We start from the raw sequence: 18496 nt of genomic DNA, 5'->3' as shown, positions 1-18496 counted from the left end.
GGGGCAGTGCACAGGAAGCTACAACGAACAGCAGGAGTTCGAGTCGGCTCAGAAACAAGCGGCTGATGTCAAAGCCCTTCCCTAGCACGGCAGGTTAAGTGCAGGGTGAGCAAAGCACAGGCAATGCCACACGCTCATTGGGAGAGACTCCAGCAGAGCCTGCCACGTGGAACATCCAGAATCTAAGAGCTCCGCTGCGTGGCTGCTTCCAGGTGCAGTGTTCACACCTCATGCACCTGGAGATTTTGCTTTCAGAAGAGAACACTGCCCCAGTGCTCACACTATAGCCCAGCCACCCAAACCCGAGGGAGAAGGGCCTCTCTCCTACCCGAATACGGATTGCTGCTCAGGCTGCCGTCCCTTCCAGTCAGCGGGGTGGTGGGGGTAGGGAATGGGATGCTGTAATAATCCTGAAAGAGACATGGAGAAAGCGCACTGAGCTACATACTGTTACAAAGGTGGGCCTCTTGGAGAAACAGGATTTCCAGGCTGCAACAGCCCAGCGTGTTGGAGTCATGCAGTTCAAATCAGTCACATGGTAGGCTGATCGCATCTGGTAGCAACTCCGGATTTGCTCTTGCATTTACCATCCCCCCTGTCTGGCCATTAGAAGAGCTAGAAAAGGTCTACTGGTATGCATGCTCTTTAAAGGACCAGGACGGTACCTGCAGCATCACAGCCACGGGAATAAGAATAACTTCCCTTCTGCAGAACACGTGCCGCATCCCGGGGGCAAGCAGTCCCTCTCTCTCTGGAGAAAGTCAGTCTAGCCAGCGCCATCCGCTGCTCACAGCGAGCAGAGCTCGGCTTGCTTGGACTGCTTCATAAACCTACTCTCCCAATAATTAATGCTGCTGATTCTCAAGTGCCCGAGAACATGTGAAGGAGCTGAACTGATCAAATTGATTAGACTGACCTCTACAGAAAGCACCACAGCTGTATACATACAGAATCGCACTTTGCTAGTCTCTCACCAATACTTTACAACCTGGTATGCCTGTCTGGATTCACTGGTTAGGTCCAGAGACGCAGGCCGGCTGCTAGGATTAGAGAAGCGCCTTACAGATCTTATTTTACGTACTCACCAATGGGAATCTCGTCTGAAGCATCTGCAAGTCGTCATAACCATACACTTGTGGCTAAGAAAGGAGCAGGAGATTGCGTTAGGTACACAAATCGTACAGCTCATTACCAAGTAGCCATGGCAGACCATGTCCATATAATTATCTGACCAAGGATGAAGACCAGCCCCCTCCCCCCCACGACAACAAGAGACAGAGTGACTGGAAAGAGAGAAACTGCTACGGGACCTGGCCAAAGATCTCTAGTTCGCTGCTGTGCGATGTGGTGCCAGGTGGGATTCTAGGGCTCATCAAATATCAGTGGGACAATCCCAGCTTGTAAGTAGTTTGCAGAAGTTGTATACGCAAATGTGTCACTTCTCTAGTTTCTCTCTCACACACACACACACACACACACACACACCTACCTAAGCTTGTGGGCTCCTGACCGAGGGGGGCACCTCACAACCACCAGACAGAACGGTGGCCGGTATGGAAAAGCTGAGCACCTCGGCTAAGATCTTTGGTTCAGTCTGTCACCCTGGTCCCCAGCTTCTGACACCATTCCCCAGTACAGGCACTGCAATCAGTGCTCCACGGCTCCTGCTTCTCTACCGCAAGGAGAACGCTCTGTGGCGAGTCCTAGTGCCCCACTGCTGCCCACTTCCCATTCCAGCTGTTTGCACGTTAACCCACCAAGGAGCTGGCACTGCTCCAAACCTCTGCTCCCAGGGACCTTGGATCAATAGGTGCTGCTGGCTGACCAGGCTGGGAACCAGGGCTCCTCGCTCTGCATTGCATGGGGGTGGGGGGGGTCTGTACATGCCCTACTTGCTGGAGGTTAGCGACGCTGACCGAGTGAACACCCCTGCAGTCATCTCCACCAAGTGACACTTACCCCTGCACAAACATTGCTCCCTCCCGCAGGGCCCTTTCACAGCCCAGGGGCCTCCCACCTAGCGGAGCCCCATTGATTAGCTTTTGTAAGAGTTTTATGTTGCAAGTTCAACCAGGTGGTGTCTGCTTGACTGCATCTGGTACCAACTCTGATTCCTCTGGCATGCACTGTCCCTCCTTGCTAGCTACAGAGAGAGCTAGGAAGGATCTACTGGCATGCGGCAGCCGGCTCCCCAGAGCCCCACTCACCGGATAGGCATGTAAGAGCCCTGGAGCCATGATGTACGGATTAGGCAACAATGGTGGAACTCCAGGAGGGAGGTTGGGAGGGGCTTTTCCTGAAGGAGGAAAACACAGTGAAACAAACATCAGATCAGCTTCTCACCCTCCCCACCCCCCACAGCAGCCCTACCCCCCCCAGTACCAGATCATCTTCTCGCCCCCCCAAGTACCAGATCATCTTCTCCCCGCCCCCCCCCCCCCCCCCCCGGCAGCCCTCCCCTCCCCCAGTACCAGATCATCTTCTCCCCGCCCCGCCCTCCCCGGCAGCCCTCCCCTCCCCCAAGTACCAGATCATCTTCTCCCCGCCCCCCCCTCCCCGGCAGCCCTCCCCTCCCCCAGTACCAGATCATCTTCTCCCCGCCCCCCCCCTCCCCGGCAGCCCTCCCCTCCCCCAGTACCAGATCATCTTCTCCCCGCCCCCCCCCTCCCCGGCAGCCCTCCCCTCCCCCAGTACCAGATCATCTTCTCGCCCGCCCCCCTCCCCCAGTACCAGATCATCTTCTCGCCCGCCCCCCTCCCCGGCAGCCCTCCCCTCCCTCAGTACCAGATCAGCTTCTCGCCCCCCCGCCCCGGCAGCCCTCCCCTCCCCCAGTACCAGATCATCTTCTCGCCCGCCCCCCTCCCCCAGTACCAGATCATCTTCTCGCCCCCCCCCCGCCCCCAGCACCTGATGTTGTGGCCACAGAGCTGCGCGTGGAGGCTGTCACGGTGGAGTTGTTGCTGAGGTTCAGGCCCAGACTGCTGACGCTGCTCAGACTGGAGGAGACGCTGACCACAGGTGGGGCAGCCGAGACTGTGCTGGAGGAGGTGGAAAAAGTGCTAGCAGAAGAATGGAGGCTTGCTTCACTCTCCACACTAGTGTGCTAAAGGGGGGGTGGGGAGAGAGAGAGTTAGAGGCCCAGGCAGTCTCCATGTAGCCAAGCGGGGGTGAACCACCCCCCCGCAGGAGCAGTATGCAGGGGGGAAATCCCTAACTGCAGCAGCGAGCTGGCTTTGCTGGTGCACTGGGCATGCGGCTCTCCCAATGCGCAGGCCTGGTTTTAGTTACACGGCTCCGGCTAACAAACGGTACCACGTGGCTGCAGGCAGAACAAAACGCAGCCAGGGAAACCCAGCGCAGCAGCTCCCAAAGTCACAAAGTGGAGGAGTTTACCTACACTAGGAAAACAAAACCCGCCCGAAACCTCCCCTCAGCCACCAGGGCAAATCTTACGGTCCCAGGTTTTAAGGGCTCCCCTACCCCTCCAGCACCCCCAAACGGGCAGCTGGGGGACAAGGACAAGGGGAAGATGGGGGAGAAAATCCACTGAAGCAAGACGCTGTTGGCTCTTCCACACCCCGTCACCGACTCTGCAAAGAGCCGTCCCTCTGGCAGATTCCCTGTTCGGACTCAGGTGGGATCCTCGAACGTCAAACTGCCACAGTCACAGCCTGGGGAACTGGCTGCCCAACAGCCAGCATGAGAAACCACCCCGAGACTCAAGGCTCTTCGAGCTACTGATACAGGATGGAAAGGCCCTTCGGTCTGGAAGGGGCAGTACTGAAAAGACCCATAATTAAAAAGGGAGCTAAACTCCTAAGCGAGCCCGGAGCCTGCCCCAGCACACAGGGAACAACATAGCACTGCAAGAGAGACCAGGAGAAAGGGACCGCTCATGCCATGTGTTACCGGGGTAAGAGCAATGTCCCAGGAACACCCAGCCCCCTGATGCTTCCAATGAAACCAGACCCTCCCCTGCTCCCATAAGCAAACAGTCCAGAGCCTCCGCCGGGGATTTAAACATGCCGAGGGCAGCTCCAGAGCAATCCCAGGAGAGCGGTGTCTGGGCCCAGGATTTCAGCACTGCCAGCAGTTGGTATGTCGGAGCGCTGCAGTTCAATCAGCCACAGTCTAGTCTGACTGCATCTGGTTGCAACTCCGGGTTTCTGTGGCATACGCTCCTCCCTTAATGGCTACAGCAAGCTAGTAAGGAGCTATTGGTATGCGACAAACAGGCACGGCCTCCTCTTGCCTGGAGCCACGGACAGGCATGCAATATATTGAAACCAATCCCCCCCCCGCATAACCTTTAGATCGCCACCCAGCCCCCTCCATGGCCAACCTGGCTGAGCCCCGCCCCATCTCAGACTGACTGGCTGCCCTCGTGACTTGGCTGTGGGCAGTTCTGCCACCAGATCTAGGTTATACACATCGCCTGCTGCTGCACCGGGGCCTGGCTTTCCCAGGGGACGGTGCACCCATATTTCCAGCGAGTGGGGCCGGAGTCACAGGTGCTCAGTGCCTTAGCAGATCTGCACTGCAGCATCTGGACTCACCAGAAGAGTTGACGTTGATGTGCGCCCAGAGGACGTGGACGAGGAGAGGCTGTTCTGCTGGGTGGGTAACGTGCTGCAGGAGGAGAGAAAAAGCTGTCAAGCCAACCGCAGAGTTAGACAGCAGGGCTCCACTCCCCCTCCAATGCTACCACACAGCTCCATTCTCTTCCTCCACAGGAAACGTCAGGTGCCAGGACCGGACCGCGTTTGGGATGGACAAGAGACATGGAAGCCAGGTGCAGTCCAGTCCCTGGCAGCAAAGCTGGGCTTGCTTCCCAGGCAAACAGCACGGGACATTTCAAGGGAAGGTCCCCTGACAGCACTTTCCTTGGTGGAGCCAGTGCTTCCCTGACACCTTGGCCAGGTAGAGGAAGGGGCACCTTTTCTTGCCAAGAATGACTGAAGCTCCATCACATGGTGTCGGAGTGAGGGGATCCTGGAGGCCCCTCTGGAGAGAGGAGGGGTGCCGCATCCCCACATGGGCAGCAAGTGGTCCCCTCCACTCACCACTTCTGTACAGGGCCTAGCATTCTGCTTCTCCAGCGATTGGAATGCCCCGAGCTCACCTGCTGAGTTGGGCGGTGGTCGTACTGGGGAGCTCCTCAGCGTGGTTCAGGCTACTCAGAGCTGATGAGTGCTGGCTGGCTGTTGTCAGCAGGGATGATGCGGATACTGCATCGTTCAGAGGTGCGATATTGGGGGCAGAGGGGGAATCTGATTTCACCACAGGGCCTGGAGCACCTATGAATGAAAGCTGTGGTTAGGGGCCTTCTGAGCACTGGAAGAACACCAGCACTTTCCACCTGTAACATTCCCCCTCCCAACAGCCCGTGGAGGAAGGGGATGCAGCATGAACTGGCGGCGAGAGCATAGAACTAGGAGATGGGAGACCTGGGGCTTACTTCTGTCTCTGCTGCTGACCTGCTGCATGACCATGGTCAAGCCACTGCACCTCTGTGCCTCAGTTTCCCTCAACTGTAAAACAGAAGCGATGATCCTTATCCAGCTTCACACAGAGCTGAGATCTAGGAATAAAAAGCCCTTGCTAAGGGCCAAGGATCATCATCGGGAATAGACTGTCCCACTTCACAGGCACACAAGTTAAGTGACCTGCCCAAAGTCACAGAGGCAAGTGGTAAAAGACAGAACATTTTAGGGTAAGCCAATCAAACAAGCAGCACAGAGCGGGCCAGCACGGTGAGGATTTTCTGCCAGCCTGGATCAAGGCTGCTGCTCACAACCCCCAAAGGAGCACAGGGGACATGTGGTGTGAGCAAACCCAACCCCCCGCATGTCATGCTGGCACTCACCTTCGACGGCCTGCGTGGTTTGTAACTGCGTGGGCTGCACAGAGCTGAAACCATTCTGGAAAAGAAAGGGGAGAGTTCGGTAAAGGCTGCAGCTTGTCCTCACTGACCCCTCTGCATTTGTTTCACTCCCCTCCAGGCCCACACAATAGCTCCCGGAGCAGACTTGTGACCGTACGTATTGTCAGACTGGATCGGACACGAGGCTAACCTCGTTCAGGCTCCCCTCGGACCATGGGCAGTACCAGATGCTTCAGAGAAAGGTGCAAGAAACCTCCTAATCCCTAGAAGAGGCCGGCTCAAGCGCTGATCAAGAGGTCTGCATCGCCTCCAACACAGACGTTTCCATTAACTGTTCCCAGTCTGGATAGTTTTGTGATCCATAGGAATGTACAGTCTCACCCTCAGCATTACCCTTCTGCAGGGAGTACTACAGGTGTGTGTGAAAAGCAGAACTGGCTGTCAGTTTGCATTTGGCCACCAGTGAATTTCACTGCAGGCGAACAAATCTCAGCGCTGGGACGCTTGATACCAGTGCATTCGGCAGGCACATGACATGTGACCAACTGTGAGGGGTTCTCAGTACATTTATCACATTCCACAAGACAAGAGGCGACACTAAAGAATCCTCGAGGCGATTCTCCCACCCCACCCAGAGAGGTCACCAGGCCACCCCGAGCAGCCTGCAGGGATGACCAGAAAGGGACAGACTCTCCAAGCAGCAGCACCAGTCCTCTCAGCAGCTGACCCAGGTGTGGCGTGGCAGGCTCCAGGACGCTGTGTGCAGCCCTTGGCCAGAGAGAGGGGAGACACTAGGGATCACGGGAAGGAAAGAGAAAATCCCACACATTCCCCATCCCAAGAAATAACTAGATCAGCCACTGTTGGCACTGCAAACGCACCCTCCACACCAGCACCCAGGGGGCCGCACTGCAGCTCCAAGGCCCGGATTACACCTATGCCTACTTGGGGCTAAATGAACGATAAAGCTCCAATTTACAACAAATATTGACAGACCCTGCCACTAGCTGGTGGTGCAGATTTTGCAAGGAAGTTACAGTGGAATCACGGGTTTCCTCACTCACCTCTCCATTTAAAGTGACCCACTCCCACCTCTCCTCCTTCAGTCCTGAGCAAGGCCAGTTTGCAGACAACCATCACATCCTGTGGTGAGGACAGCAGCTAGCCCCTAGCTCAGGCAGAGGAGAGGGCTTTTCCATAGCAAGCCAGCAAAGCGGAGCACTCGGCTCTCCCTCTGCCGGGATCTGCAGGGCCCAGTTATCAGCTTTTTGATTTCTCTTACGCCTTTCCTGTCCTGCAGAATTACAGCCACCCCTCCACACAGGGTTTCACACTCTCCCACGGTAAGACAGCACCACCGAGAGGGGATGCGCTGGCCCCGGAAGGCAGTCAAGGCCAGCTCCCTACCTTGGCCTGGGTCAGGTCTTTCTGGGGCGAGGAGGAGATGGAGTTTGGGTATCGCCTGGTCTGGGTGGATCTCTGTTCATACAGTGGTCCCTGAGCGCTGTTCTGGGAGGTATACGTTGCTGTCTGTATTGTGCCGCCCTGGTAACCAGACTCCTGGCTTTGATTGGACGAAGATTCACTACACAGAAAGAAAGGAAGGCGTTTATTTTCTCTCCAAAATGACCCTGCTGGGCTGGCAGCCTCGAGCCTTTGCTTAAATGTGCTAACCAACGTAGCTGATCAAACCCAGCCGAGGGACGGCCCAGCCACAGAGAGAGACTCACTGAAAAAGGCTTGTGGTGCTGTGGACTGAGCACTGGACTGGAAGCCAGGAACGCCCAAGTTCTGACGCTACTGACTCTCTGTGTGGCCCAGGCCAAGTCACTTCATCTCTTTGGGCTTCCTTTTCTCCCCCATACAATGGAGCTAGTACTTAGGAGGAGGCTGTGAGGACCGGCGAATGCAGGGATACTCAGAGTGCGGCTTGCAGCAGCTCTTTAATGGCTCGCCTGCAGCTATCTGCAGCACAGGATATTAAACCCCTGTGCGATTTAATCACTAACTAAAGTTATTAACCAATCAGGATGCTTTTACTAGGTTATTAACCAGCTGTAGTCGATAAAACAATACTACTTGGTCAGTCATTTTGCTGTGAGAATTGTCTACATTTCCCCGGCCAGGCTGTTTAAATATGAATTTATAGCACTCTAGTAAATGAAACATGAATTCCCACAACTGCGACTCTTGGGTAATGCTGATGGCTAATTTGGCTCCTGAACCACTGAGGTCTGAGTATCTCTAGGCTAACGGGTCTGTAATGCTCGGAATAAAACTAAGCGTGAAAAATCCAGGCAAGTTTTCCCCTTTCTGACAGACTCAGAGGTTTGATAAGGAGAGAGGATACAAATCTATGTAAAATCAGACTGGACAAGCACATAAACCGGGGACACACGGCAATGGCTGGAGGAGGAACTGCCGAACGTTACAGGTCTTCCCCAGCTCTTCCACCATTCCACCCAGCTCTGAGCAGTAATCGCACAGAACCCAGACGTCACTGAAACCCTTGGGAATTGCTGTGCCACGGACCTTGCACAGGAAGGGGCTGGGGCAGGCAGCTCAGCTGTAAGTCACTGTTTACATTAGAGCTCCTGAGGGCCCATTTACTCTCACAAACCATGACTGCTTCCTCCACTCCCCGGCCTGAAGGCCAGACATCTCCAGTAACTCCGCCGGGACAAAAGGGCCAACGGCTTCCTGTTCAGCATCTCGTTGGGGGCAATGTTGTTGCGCAATAAGGGATGCTAGGGACTGGGAGTGGCAGCAGCTCTCGGAGGAGGATCAGCTAGCCAGCCTGGGGTGAGAACCCTTCCATCTGACAAGGCACGCTCAGTCTGAACGGACAGACATGCTCAGCTCTCGCCCGGCTTGCTACAGAAGTCTCCACAGTCTGTATTTATAGTGTGAAGAAGGCGGCACACTGAACCTGTTCACCTGGAACAAGGCGCAGTTGTGCTGGGATTCCCCTCTCATTATTCGCAGGGAGTGGTTTAACGGCAGCAGGAAACCTGCCCGAATTTACTTTCTGTTTAAGTACCGCAGGCCAATCAGCCATAGGTTTGTCTGAATGAGTCCGCTGGCAACTTAACTGTTTACTGTTGCATACGCTGTCCCCCCTTTATGGCTATGAGACCAGCCAGAAAGGGTCTACTGGTATGCAGTATGGTTCGGGAGCTCCCGGAGCAGGCTGCAGGGTCAGCTCATTGACACAGGCAGCTTGGACACCAAGGAAACTCCCGCCCCACTGTGCTGTGGCTGGTACAGGAGACTCCAGAATCTCAGCAGTACAAACAAGGTGCCCCTATGGTAAGGGTGAAGCGGTTTCTCCTCCTGACCCTACAATGGGTTAGAGCATAGAGGCTCTTTATAGCAGGGCCATTGAGACCCAGATGGAGCTGGAAGCAAGGCTGCCCCTAATGGCTAAGAAGCAAGTGCTACCTGCCTCTGTCCACCATGGGCATTGGGGTGTTTCCCTGCGCGCCCCAGGCCTTTACCTCGCAGTGCTGGTGTAGAGGCTGCTTTGAGACTGGCTCACAGAGGCGCTCGTCGTGGGCGTTGATTCGTACTCCGAGAGAACAGGCTCCGAACCAAACTGTAATGCCCCAAACTGCAGGTTTAGCCCTGAGATATCTGCTGAGCCAGGCATTTCCACCGCGAGAGCAGGAATCTGCAAAGGAAGGAGGGGTCCCTGAAAGGCAAGTCACTGCAAGGACAACCGAACTGGGCAAAGGGGACTTCGTGCGAGCGTCCTGCAGGGACAACCGCCTTGACCACCACATCAGACTGAAGCGGGCAGAGAAAATTCAACATGTGCACAGGAGGGCTCTGACCTCAGCCCGCCCCACACTTCAGTGTCAGGATGCTAGAGCGAGGTCAGCTGACCAGCAGCCCCAGAATACAGGGATCAGGCCACAGGGGCTCACCTACACGGATGTCTGCAGGGTTACAACTCTGCAGTCAGATACTGAGATACTGAGAACCCCAGACTTGACTTCAGTGACACCCACCCTCACCCTGCTGGAATTTCGAACGCGCTCTCCCCTGTGGTCTGCAGGTGCTCTGGGCGCTCCGGATTATGCTGTGAACATGAATCTGTTCAGCCTGGAACACAGAAGCCTACGAAGAGCCTAATCCAACTCAGGGTAGTCAAATCCAGCTCCACTCCCATTAACAGGGTGGGAGGCTGCTACAACTCCACACAGCTCTGCCTCGATCCTGCTGCCACCTCCCTGCACACCCCATACCTTAGATGTCAAGGAGGTTTTCTTCTTCTGCTGCTTGAGCTTCTGCTGCACTGGCTGGGGACTGGAGGACTGGTTATCCGATGACCCCGGGGACATCTGGGGAACAGGGTTGGTTTTGCTGGGCAGAGGGGAAGATGGTGGGGGCGGTGCCGTTGTAGAGGCTGTCACCACAGGCTGCTTGTCCTGCATGAACACCTCCATCATCGCTGAGGCTGGCGTGAAAGCCTGACGCTTGGTGAAGGGGCTGTGAACGGATGAGTCCGTCGGGTTCTTTAGATCTGCCCCACAAAACAAGGTTGGATCAATACCGGTTGTTTTGTGAGAGCGAACGCTAGTCCTGCCCCTTCTAGGTTTCAGTAATGAAATAAATGATTCGGACCTTGCCCCCTCCCTGGAGCCTTTCATCGAGCATCTCAAAGCTCTTCACACAGTTAGTTAACCTCCAGGGAGATATTAGGCCCCTCCTACATGGGGAATACCACTCCCAAGGGAGTCAGGGGCATTGCTGGGAAAAGAACTGCAGGAGCCCTGCCTCCCAGTCCAGCATTCGAACCAGACCCCTGCCCTCTTCCACGGGCGGCGTGCTGAGGTGTCGAGCACTCCACCTTTCAGCTCAGCGTGCAAGGCCTCGCTGCAGCTCTTGCCATGAAGTTTAGGGGAGGAAGGAAGCAGATCTAGTCAGCAGAGCTCCTCCATCACAGAACAACTGCAAATGCCTCTCACACGAGAGCACGGAACACCACCTCTCGCAGAAACCTGGCTTTGCTTCCCTGCCCTCCTCTGCAAGTTTGGCTGCATTGGATTGCCCAGTTCTTTTGCTTCACCTACCGCGTACCCAGCAAGTAACACCAGGCCTTCCTCCCCTGAGCACGGCTGCACCTCCTGCACCCCTCAGCACCACGGCTTACTAAACACGACTCCCATTCTCTCTGCCTCTGCTCTGGGGCTCCTGATCTGAAACGCTCAGAGGATGCCAACACCGGCGGCTGCTGGAACAGGGCTGAGTTTTTTCCTCAGCTCATATTTGAACCAGAGCCATTTCCCCGAGCAAGAAACAACGTGTAGGAGCTGAAAGAACAGCATCAGCACTAGACCATGCAGGGCTTGGAGAGACCTTCGAAGCGCAGAACCGCTAGAGCTGCTCTTGTATCGCAGGCATTCCCCAGGGCCAGGAAAATCGCTTCCTTTCCCCACTGGGCTCTGGCATGAGAGCCACCAGCACAGGCTAGTTTCCTTTCCAAGGGGCCGATGAGATCAGCAGCCCAGCTCCCTCCAGCAGACGGAGGTGACACATGCCTGTGTCTCGGAGATCTAGTCCGCAGGCTTGCTCCTGGACTCCCAGGACTTGAGGCCACCACTCACCAAATTCCCCTCTACAGATCTCTGCATTTAGAGAACATGCCAGGCTACGGAAATGGCCAGGGGACCGGTCAGCAGATGCCTGTGGGTGAGTGTCCGTGTGGCAGGCTGGCAGTACAATGGGCTCATTTCGGCGGCTGGGAGCGGAGAAGGGACGAGGAAAGACCCTGACAGTGTCTTAATGAGCCATAATTACTCTCCAATCAGATGCATGTTCCCAGAGATTATTTCTGAATGGCAATGAGCCCAAAGGCTCCAGGGCTCGCTCCTCCACGCCACCCACTGCAGCCCTGGCTGCGATCCATTCCCCGCCCGGGAACCTTACCGTACTGCACGAGAGCCGAGGACTGCGCCGGGGATCCCATGTCCCAGGAGGAGGAGGTGTTGCTCCCGCCAGGCTGGGCGTGCTGAGCCGCTAGTTGCGCCAGAGCCTGAGCGGTCTTGAACTGCTCCAGGAATTGAGAGCCTGTGGTGCTGCTGCTTTTGGCCTCTCCGACGTCTCCAAACCCCTTCCCTAGCATGCTCACCTGGGGTTAACGAGGAAAGGGAAAGTCACCACTAAAAGCAGGGGCTAAGATTGCCAAGGGCAGCCCTGAGTGCCCTGCGCTGCCTGTTTCACACACAGGCTGTGCTGCCAGTGGATGTATGGTGGGTGCTGTCTGGAACGAGAGGCTTTATGCTCGTATTTTGCCCTGCACTGCGTGTGATGCCAGGTTAAGGGGATGGACGCAGCACAGCTGAGCTCTCCAATAAAGGTAACAGGTGGATCTGCAAGAATCCCTAAGTGCCAATGAAAGTCCAGGGGGCTCCTGCTCCCCAGTCACATAGGTGCTTTGGGAAATGCCACCCATCGTTATCCTCCCAATCTTTCTGCCAGGGCGACACAAAGAAGCAGTTGTCCAGCTCCAGGCACCTCTCTGGGACCATTTCAACAATTCCCTTCTTCGCTCTTCAATACAGCACTGCTGGGCTCTCAGCGGCTGCGGGGTACCCCTGTGTTCGGCTGCTGGTTGGCCAAGAACCAACCCGGCACAAGCCATGCCTGAGATGCAGGGACTGAGTGGGGGAGGGACACGCAGGACAGAGCACAATGGCAGCACTCACCTGCCTTAAGGAACAGGCACATTTGGTGCTTTGAAACCAGGGTCTGTCCTTGGACAAGTCACCTCCCTGAGAGGGAGAAATCGGCTCTCTGTGAAGCCTCCAGAGGGAAGTACAGAACGGGAGACACTCAGCAGGCCCAGCTGCCCAGACACACTCGGGGCATGCTCCCTTGCTGTGGTTACCACCCCTCAGTCGCCCTTTCAGATAACACAGCTCACAGCCGCTCACAGGCTCTGGGATTCACTTTTCCTCTTTTGTAGGGAGAAAGAGGCACGTGGCCTAGCGTTAGCAAGGACTGAACACTGCTCCCGCACTGAGGCTACCCTGCTCAGTCACCTAATTCCCATGAACTCAACATCGGGAGCCAGGAGCGCACGCTGAAGCTGTAAGTCACGCAGCTCGGGGATTCTCAACTAAATGGTTGCACCCACTCTGCCCCTCCCCTATTACGCACAGAGAGGGTCTCAGAAGGTGGCTGAGAACCAGTGAAGTCCACAGGCCCCCTGCCGTGCCTAGGCAGAGGTGAGTGGCAGCTTCCTTACCATGCTGTGATGAGGGAAGGCGTTCCCAGATGCAGGCTGGGATATAGCCGTCTGCTTGGAATTGCTGAACACAAGAGGCTGGGCAAGAGAAGGAGCCTGGGTTGAATCCAGGTTTGAGGACTCATTTTCCAGAGAAGAGGGAGTCTTTCCTAACAGCACCGCAAGATCAATTCTGGGAGAAGGAAAAGGATGAAACCACCAAGATTAACAGGAGCCGTACCATCCCTTGAGGGTTAATAGCGGTCTATTCCCTCCAAGAACATCCTTCCCCGCCCCCGTGACCTCACAAAGTCACACACCACCACCTCAGCAACGGTCTCTAGCAATCTCAAAGGGCCGACTGAAAGGAGCAGCCACCTGTACCTACTACAAGAAACCAAAAGGAAAAACCAGGCCTAAGAGCAACTATAATGTATGGGCATCTGGGCAAGACACACCTGTGCTACTTATCGGCTAGGCTGAGTAAGTGGAGCGAATGTAACCCTGCCAAACTACTAAGAAAAGTCTGGCAAGCAACATAATGGACAGAGACAGAAAAGTTTATGCTTGGTAATGCAGGGCAATCAAATTAAGTTACACAAAACAGAGTCACATCCAAGCAGGTGAAACCTTGACTAATAAATGAACAGGCCACTGATGTAACTGTTTTCCTGGGACCAACAACTGACATGTTAATGGTTTTCACTTACATGTTGAGCTCAATTAATTGTCTGCAAGAATAAATCTACACAGGGATAAGTCTGAATTTTGATCGGACCTTTTGGAGGAACTCAAAGCTTTCTACAGACATGAATAACCCTCACATCCTCCTGGGAAGTAGTTAAACATCTTGGCTGAGACGTTCAAATTGGTCTAGGGAGTTTAGACACATGCCTGTCATGAAAATCAATAGATGTGCCTAAATCCCTTAGTCTGTTCTGAAAATCTCAAAGCTGTTTTATAAAGGGAGAATTTGATGAGCCCATGCCAGAGATTATAACAGAACTTGGGAATTCCTGGCTTCCAAACCTGAGCTCCAAGCACTTAGCCCTTCCACTCAAACCCACGTGACCTTATCCAGAGCTCCTCAATTTTGTCCAAGTGGATAGCCATCTGACACAACAAATCCTGCACCTTGGCAGGGCGTTAGACTAGGTGACCCTTGCGGTCCCTTCTAACCCTATGGTTCTATGAAGCAATGCCCTGCCCCCAGACCACCATATCGCTATTGCCATAGCATTGTTATTAAGCCATCACCTCTGGCCAGCTGTGATTGTCACATTCTCTGCAGGCAGAGGCACTGAAGACACATTGGAGGCAGTGAAGATCTTGGTCTCCGAAAGCTAGAAGACAGAAGAGGGAGGTAACCCACATATTAGAACCATGCTTTAGGGCTCCAAATAAAAGAGATTTCAAAGTTAACGCAAAGAAACGGGGGCTGGGCAGAACATGTGCAGGAAGGTTCGCTCATGGCATCCCACAAGAATCAGCGTGTGGCGTTAGCGCTGATACTATGTTTGGTGCTGATCAGAAGCAGCCAGCCCTTGGTTTTGCCTGGGTTCACCCTCCTCAATGACTCAGTCAATCAGCTGCCAGGCTTAGACAGCATTTCCACTCAGTGCGGGCAGCCCCTCAGTCAGTGAAAAATCCGCTGGGAAACGGGCATCTGGAAACTCACCAAGTGCAGCACCCCAAACCCACCCGACATGGAGGAGGAAACATCTGTGAGAGGAGAGTCAGCTAGGCCTCAATTCCCACAGCCAAGGTGAGGACTACTGGCTACGGGCCAAGGACCCACAGGCCTGCTCGGGCGGTGAGGAAGAACTGCTAAGTTAGGCCCCGAGCCAGCAAAGCCCCTCAGCACGTGCTTGCATTTCACTCACGTCAACGGACAAGCCGAAGTGGGTCTACAACCAGCAAAGGGGCAGTCTGCTTTCTACAGCCCCAGTAACTACTGTCTGAAGCCTAAGGAATGCTCAGGATAGAGGGACGGGACGTTTTAGAGCAGCCACCAACCACATAGTTTAGAGTGGACTATATTTGTATACAAACAGCTTTTATCCCTGAGAGAGAAGCCCAAGAACGGTTGCAAGCACCTCTGCAAGTAATGGCAAAAAAAAAAAAAAAATCACAGAAAACCATCCCCAGGCCAGAGCGTTTGCTTTGCGTGCAAAGGGCCTTCATGTAACACAAGAAAGGGTGTCCAGACTGCCTTCAAGCAGAGACCTGATGAGCGCAGGAACAGCTCTAACTGCCTGTGTTTCTACACACAGCACTAACACTTCCTTCGGACAGCGCCTGAAGAATGAATGCCTTTTCCTTTGCTGTCAACTCCAGCTGCCCAGCTGAAAGGAAGTGAAAAAATGTACAATAAAGGGCTCAGTCCTGCAGCCATTTAAGGTGATAGCAAAACTCTCCCTTGATTTAAATGGCAGCTGGATCAGGGCCAAAGTTAGGAGAACTTTAAAAACCAAGGCAAAGTTTCTTCTGAAGCAGTGGAATTGGATGCCGAGAACACAGATAAAGCAACAAGATGAAAATGAGACAAGCCACAGATTAACACAGAAGGAAGAGCTCAGAGCTCCTGGAAATGGGCATAAAAAGCACAACCTTGGCAATAAAGACAAGCAAAGGTACTTGACATTCTGCACCCAGACTCCCTCCCCCCAGCCCCAGAGTAGATATTACAGATCCACAAGGCCGAGCTTTCCAAGCTGCAAACTCGCAGTGTTAACTTTCCACAGAGTTCGGTAGCGACAATATTTAATCCACCTGAGTCGTGCAGTGCAGTTCCTGGAACAAGGAGCCTGGTTTGGGGCTATTCCTACAGTCCTCAGCTAGCAGGTTTTGTTCCCCTTCTATCATGGGGAGGGGATTGAGAGTACCTACATCTTCATTCCAGTCCTCTGTTCCCCATTCCTCCGTCGCTGTCCTCCATGCACCTACAAGGAAAGCAAGAGTTTGGGAAGTTTGCTGCGTGTCGTAGCCCCATTTCTTACAAAAGCCAGGAAAGTGGTTTGGGAGCATAGCAGGCAGCTGGCTGGGTTCTTACTCACCAACCAGGCACAGGCGAGAGGCTAAGAAAGGCTTCGCACAGACACACCCCAACACCAAAGCAGAAATTCAGGGTATTGGGTTTAGCCAGGGAGCTCCCTGGGTTCTTCCCCAGCCCCTTTGCTCAGAACCATCAGTTTTCCTGCTTCCCCCTCTCCTTGCAGAAGCTGCACCCACAACCAGCTACCCCCAGCCCAGCAGAGACCAAGAGCACCACCTCTAGAGTGTCTTCTGCCAGAGGTGGTGCCGAAGTCCAGCTCTCTTGTGGGACATCACCATGCAGCTAGACTGGCTAGTAATCATTTGGGTTTTCTTAAAAGGACACCATCAGATCAAAGTTCAGTCCCAAGTTTCAGGGACTTTTATAAGACCCAAGAACTGAAATGTTTACCTGGGTTTATTTTTGTTTCAATGAGAACGTTTCCCTGCAGTGTTTGAAACCCAACACGGGGGGCACTTTGCATAGTGCATGAGACTCTGAAAGTGAAATCTACTAGGAATCTGTGATTCATGAATTTTCCTTGCCCAATTTCAGACAAATGCAAAAGGTGAACAGATAAAATACTGCAGTGAAAAGATCATCGTGTCGGTTTCAACGCTCCAAGGTTTGATTTGTAAATATAGAGAAATTTACTTTTTTTTTTAATTTGTTTTTAACCTCACTGCATCCCCTACAAGCCAGTTCCAAGTCCCTTGCCCCCCCCCCCATACATGCACACACCTCAGTTTGAACTGAGCACTCTGGGCGTAGCATGCTCACTTCAGAGTCCACTAGAAACTTAATTTTGGGTCCTGGGGTGGGAGGAGAGGGGGAGCATTTCACATCAGGAAAATCGGCACAAAAGCAGCCTGCCACTTTTCGGCAGGTCATTTTCACCCATACAAACCAGACTAACCAAAAATAAATAAAATAAAATAAAAAAAGCCACACAGCCAACAGGGTTAATTCTATAGACATTTACAAGAATAGGACGAGTTCTGCCCATGACACCACCTTAATCAGCTGACGAGCTTTTTAGAACGTGTAAAAGTGGAACATGTTGGTCTCTGGTTCTTAGAGGCTAGTCTGAACCCTCCCAGATTTGGAGGGGGGGGGGGGGGAATTTCCAGAGAGTCTATCGTTGTCAGGCCAAGATTTGAAAAGTCTCCCAGTTCCAGAGATGCAGCTGCTTGAGAGCACCAAGGAAGGAAATTACTAGCAAAGCCTATTGTTTATTTTGCCTGGCAAACTGAGCCTATTCAAACTCTAAATATTTTATTCTATTAAGGATCAAAACATTAATCCAGTTTAACCCCTTGGGTCCTTGCAGCCTCCAGGCACCCCACACTTAGAAACACCCCCCCCCCCCGCGCCCCAGATGCTAGAACACAGGCAGGGGAAGAGTACATGCTACCTTTTGGGGGGTGGGGAAGAGTTAACGCCAGCTTTCCCCATTTCTCATCTGCTTTTTTGCTCCCTCAGCAGCGGTGTGACGGCTCCTTTCCAGGCCTTCAGGCACGAGAGCCCGTCTCCCTACCCAGGCAGAGGCTAGGCACCGCAATCCAATTGCGATGGGCAGAAAGCAAGAAACAGAGCCTGTGCTGAGGGACATGGCCCTGGGCTCCATTTTATTTCCCCCCTCTCAGCTCACTTTTGGGAACAAGAGGAAGAGCAGAGGGGCAGGGAAGGCTGAGCTAAACTCTTCAGCTTCCAGACCCATGAGAGAGGCTTTCGCTACACTCCAAAACATCTCCCCTACCAGGCTGCTTCAGAGGGGTCACATACCCAGTCCAGCCCAGTCCGAGATTTCTTGTGCACGGGGAGGGAAGGAGGAGTGTATGCAAAGAGCTGCTTTCTATCCAAGATGCTCTCCCGAAAGGAAATGGATGGTTTCCTAACCAGCACACTGTATATCTACCTTGCTGAAAATACACCAAACGTCCCACTGAGCTCCTGGCCAGGCGAGATCTCCAGCGAATCCAGCCCTCTGACACTCAAGACGGTGTCCTATTCAGAAAGACAGGAGATTGCCCGCCCTGCCCTCTCCCGCCTGCTGAAAGAGTCTCTTCCAGGGCCGTTGCTCCTCTCTCTTAGGGAAGGAGCTGGCTGGGAGGAATATTATCCATTGTCAAGGCAGCAGAGGTGCAGCAATTGAGTCAGCTAGTACCGGAGAGTGGCTCAGGTGACTTCCCAGACACAGAGCCTGCTCCTGTAACAGCAGCTAGCCGTTCCTTCTGGACAGCCCGGTGCCCTGGTGTACTTGCCCTAAGCTTGAAGAGAGGGACTCCTCGGGGGCCCCATTTCTTTTCTTTTCTGACATCTCTCCAACATTAACATCGAAGTCTGC

The 18496-nt window shown here is 53.8% G+C and overlaps 1 protein-coding gene and 2 non-coding genes across 50 annotated transcripts in view; all 3 read right to left on the bottom strand.

The window, feature by feature from the left end:
* Positions 1-18496, bottom strand: part of UBAP2L (ubiquitin associated protein 2 like) — a 49087-nt gene that overhangs the window by 8652 nt on the left and 21939 nt on the right. For 26 of the 48 annotated variants that reach the window (XM_065573802.1, XM_065573812.1, XM_065573801.1 and 23 more), the window contains 14 exons: positions 16005-16057; positions 14373-14458; positions 13137-13308; positions 11816-12017; positions 10132-10409; positions 9382-9554; positions 7292-7469; positions 5867-5921; positions 5123-5297; positions 4557-4629; positions 2908-3103; positions 2208-2296; positions 1086-1139; positions 329-410 (listed from right to left, as the gene is read on the bottom strand). In XM_065573802.1, the coding sequence (XP_065429874.1) occupies positions 329-410; positions 1086-1139; positions 2208-2296; positions 2908-3103; positions 4557-4629; positions 5123-5297; positions 5867-5921; positions 7292-7469; positions 9382-9554; positions 10132-10409; positions 11816-12017; positions 13137-13308; positions 14373-14458; positions 16005-16057 (1866 nt within the window). Of the gene's footprint in view, positions 1-328; positions 411-1085; positions 1140-2207; positions 2297-2907; positions 3104-4556; positions 4630-5122; positions 5298-5866; positions 5922-7291; positions 7470-9381; positions 9555-10131; positions 10410-11815; positions 12018-13136; positions 13309-14372; positions 14459-15887; positions 16058-18496 lie in introns of all 48 variants that reach the window. The other 22 variants (XM_065573797.1, XM_065573784.1, XM_065573788.1 and 19 more) reach the window with 1 other exon arrangement.
* Positions 503-640, bottom strand: LOC112060086 (small nucleolar RNA SNORA58). The gene has a single exon (XR_002889373.2). It is a non-coding gene; the product is annotated as a small nucleolar RNA SNORA58 (small nucleolar RNA).
* Positions 8911-9048, bottom strand: LOC112060085 (small nucleolar RNA SNORA58). Its single transcript, XR_002889372.1, has one exon. It is a non-coding gene; the product is annotated as a small nucleolar RNA SNORA58 (small nucleolar RNA).

Source organism: Chrysemys picta, chromosome 20, assembly GCF_011386835.1.
Source record: "Chrysemys picta bellii isolate R12L10 chromosome 20, ASM1138683v2, whole genome shotgun sequence".
In the NCBI taxonomy this organism is placed as follows: Eukaryota; Metazoa; Chordata; order Testudines; family Emydidae; genus Chrysemys; species Chrysemys picta.
Note: the sequence above shows the minus strand (reverse complement) of the source record. Positions and strands in the feature narration are given on the sequence as shown.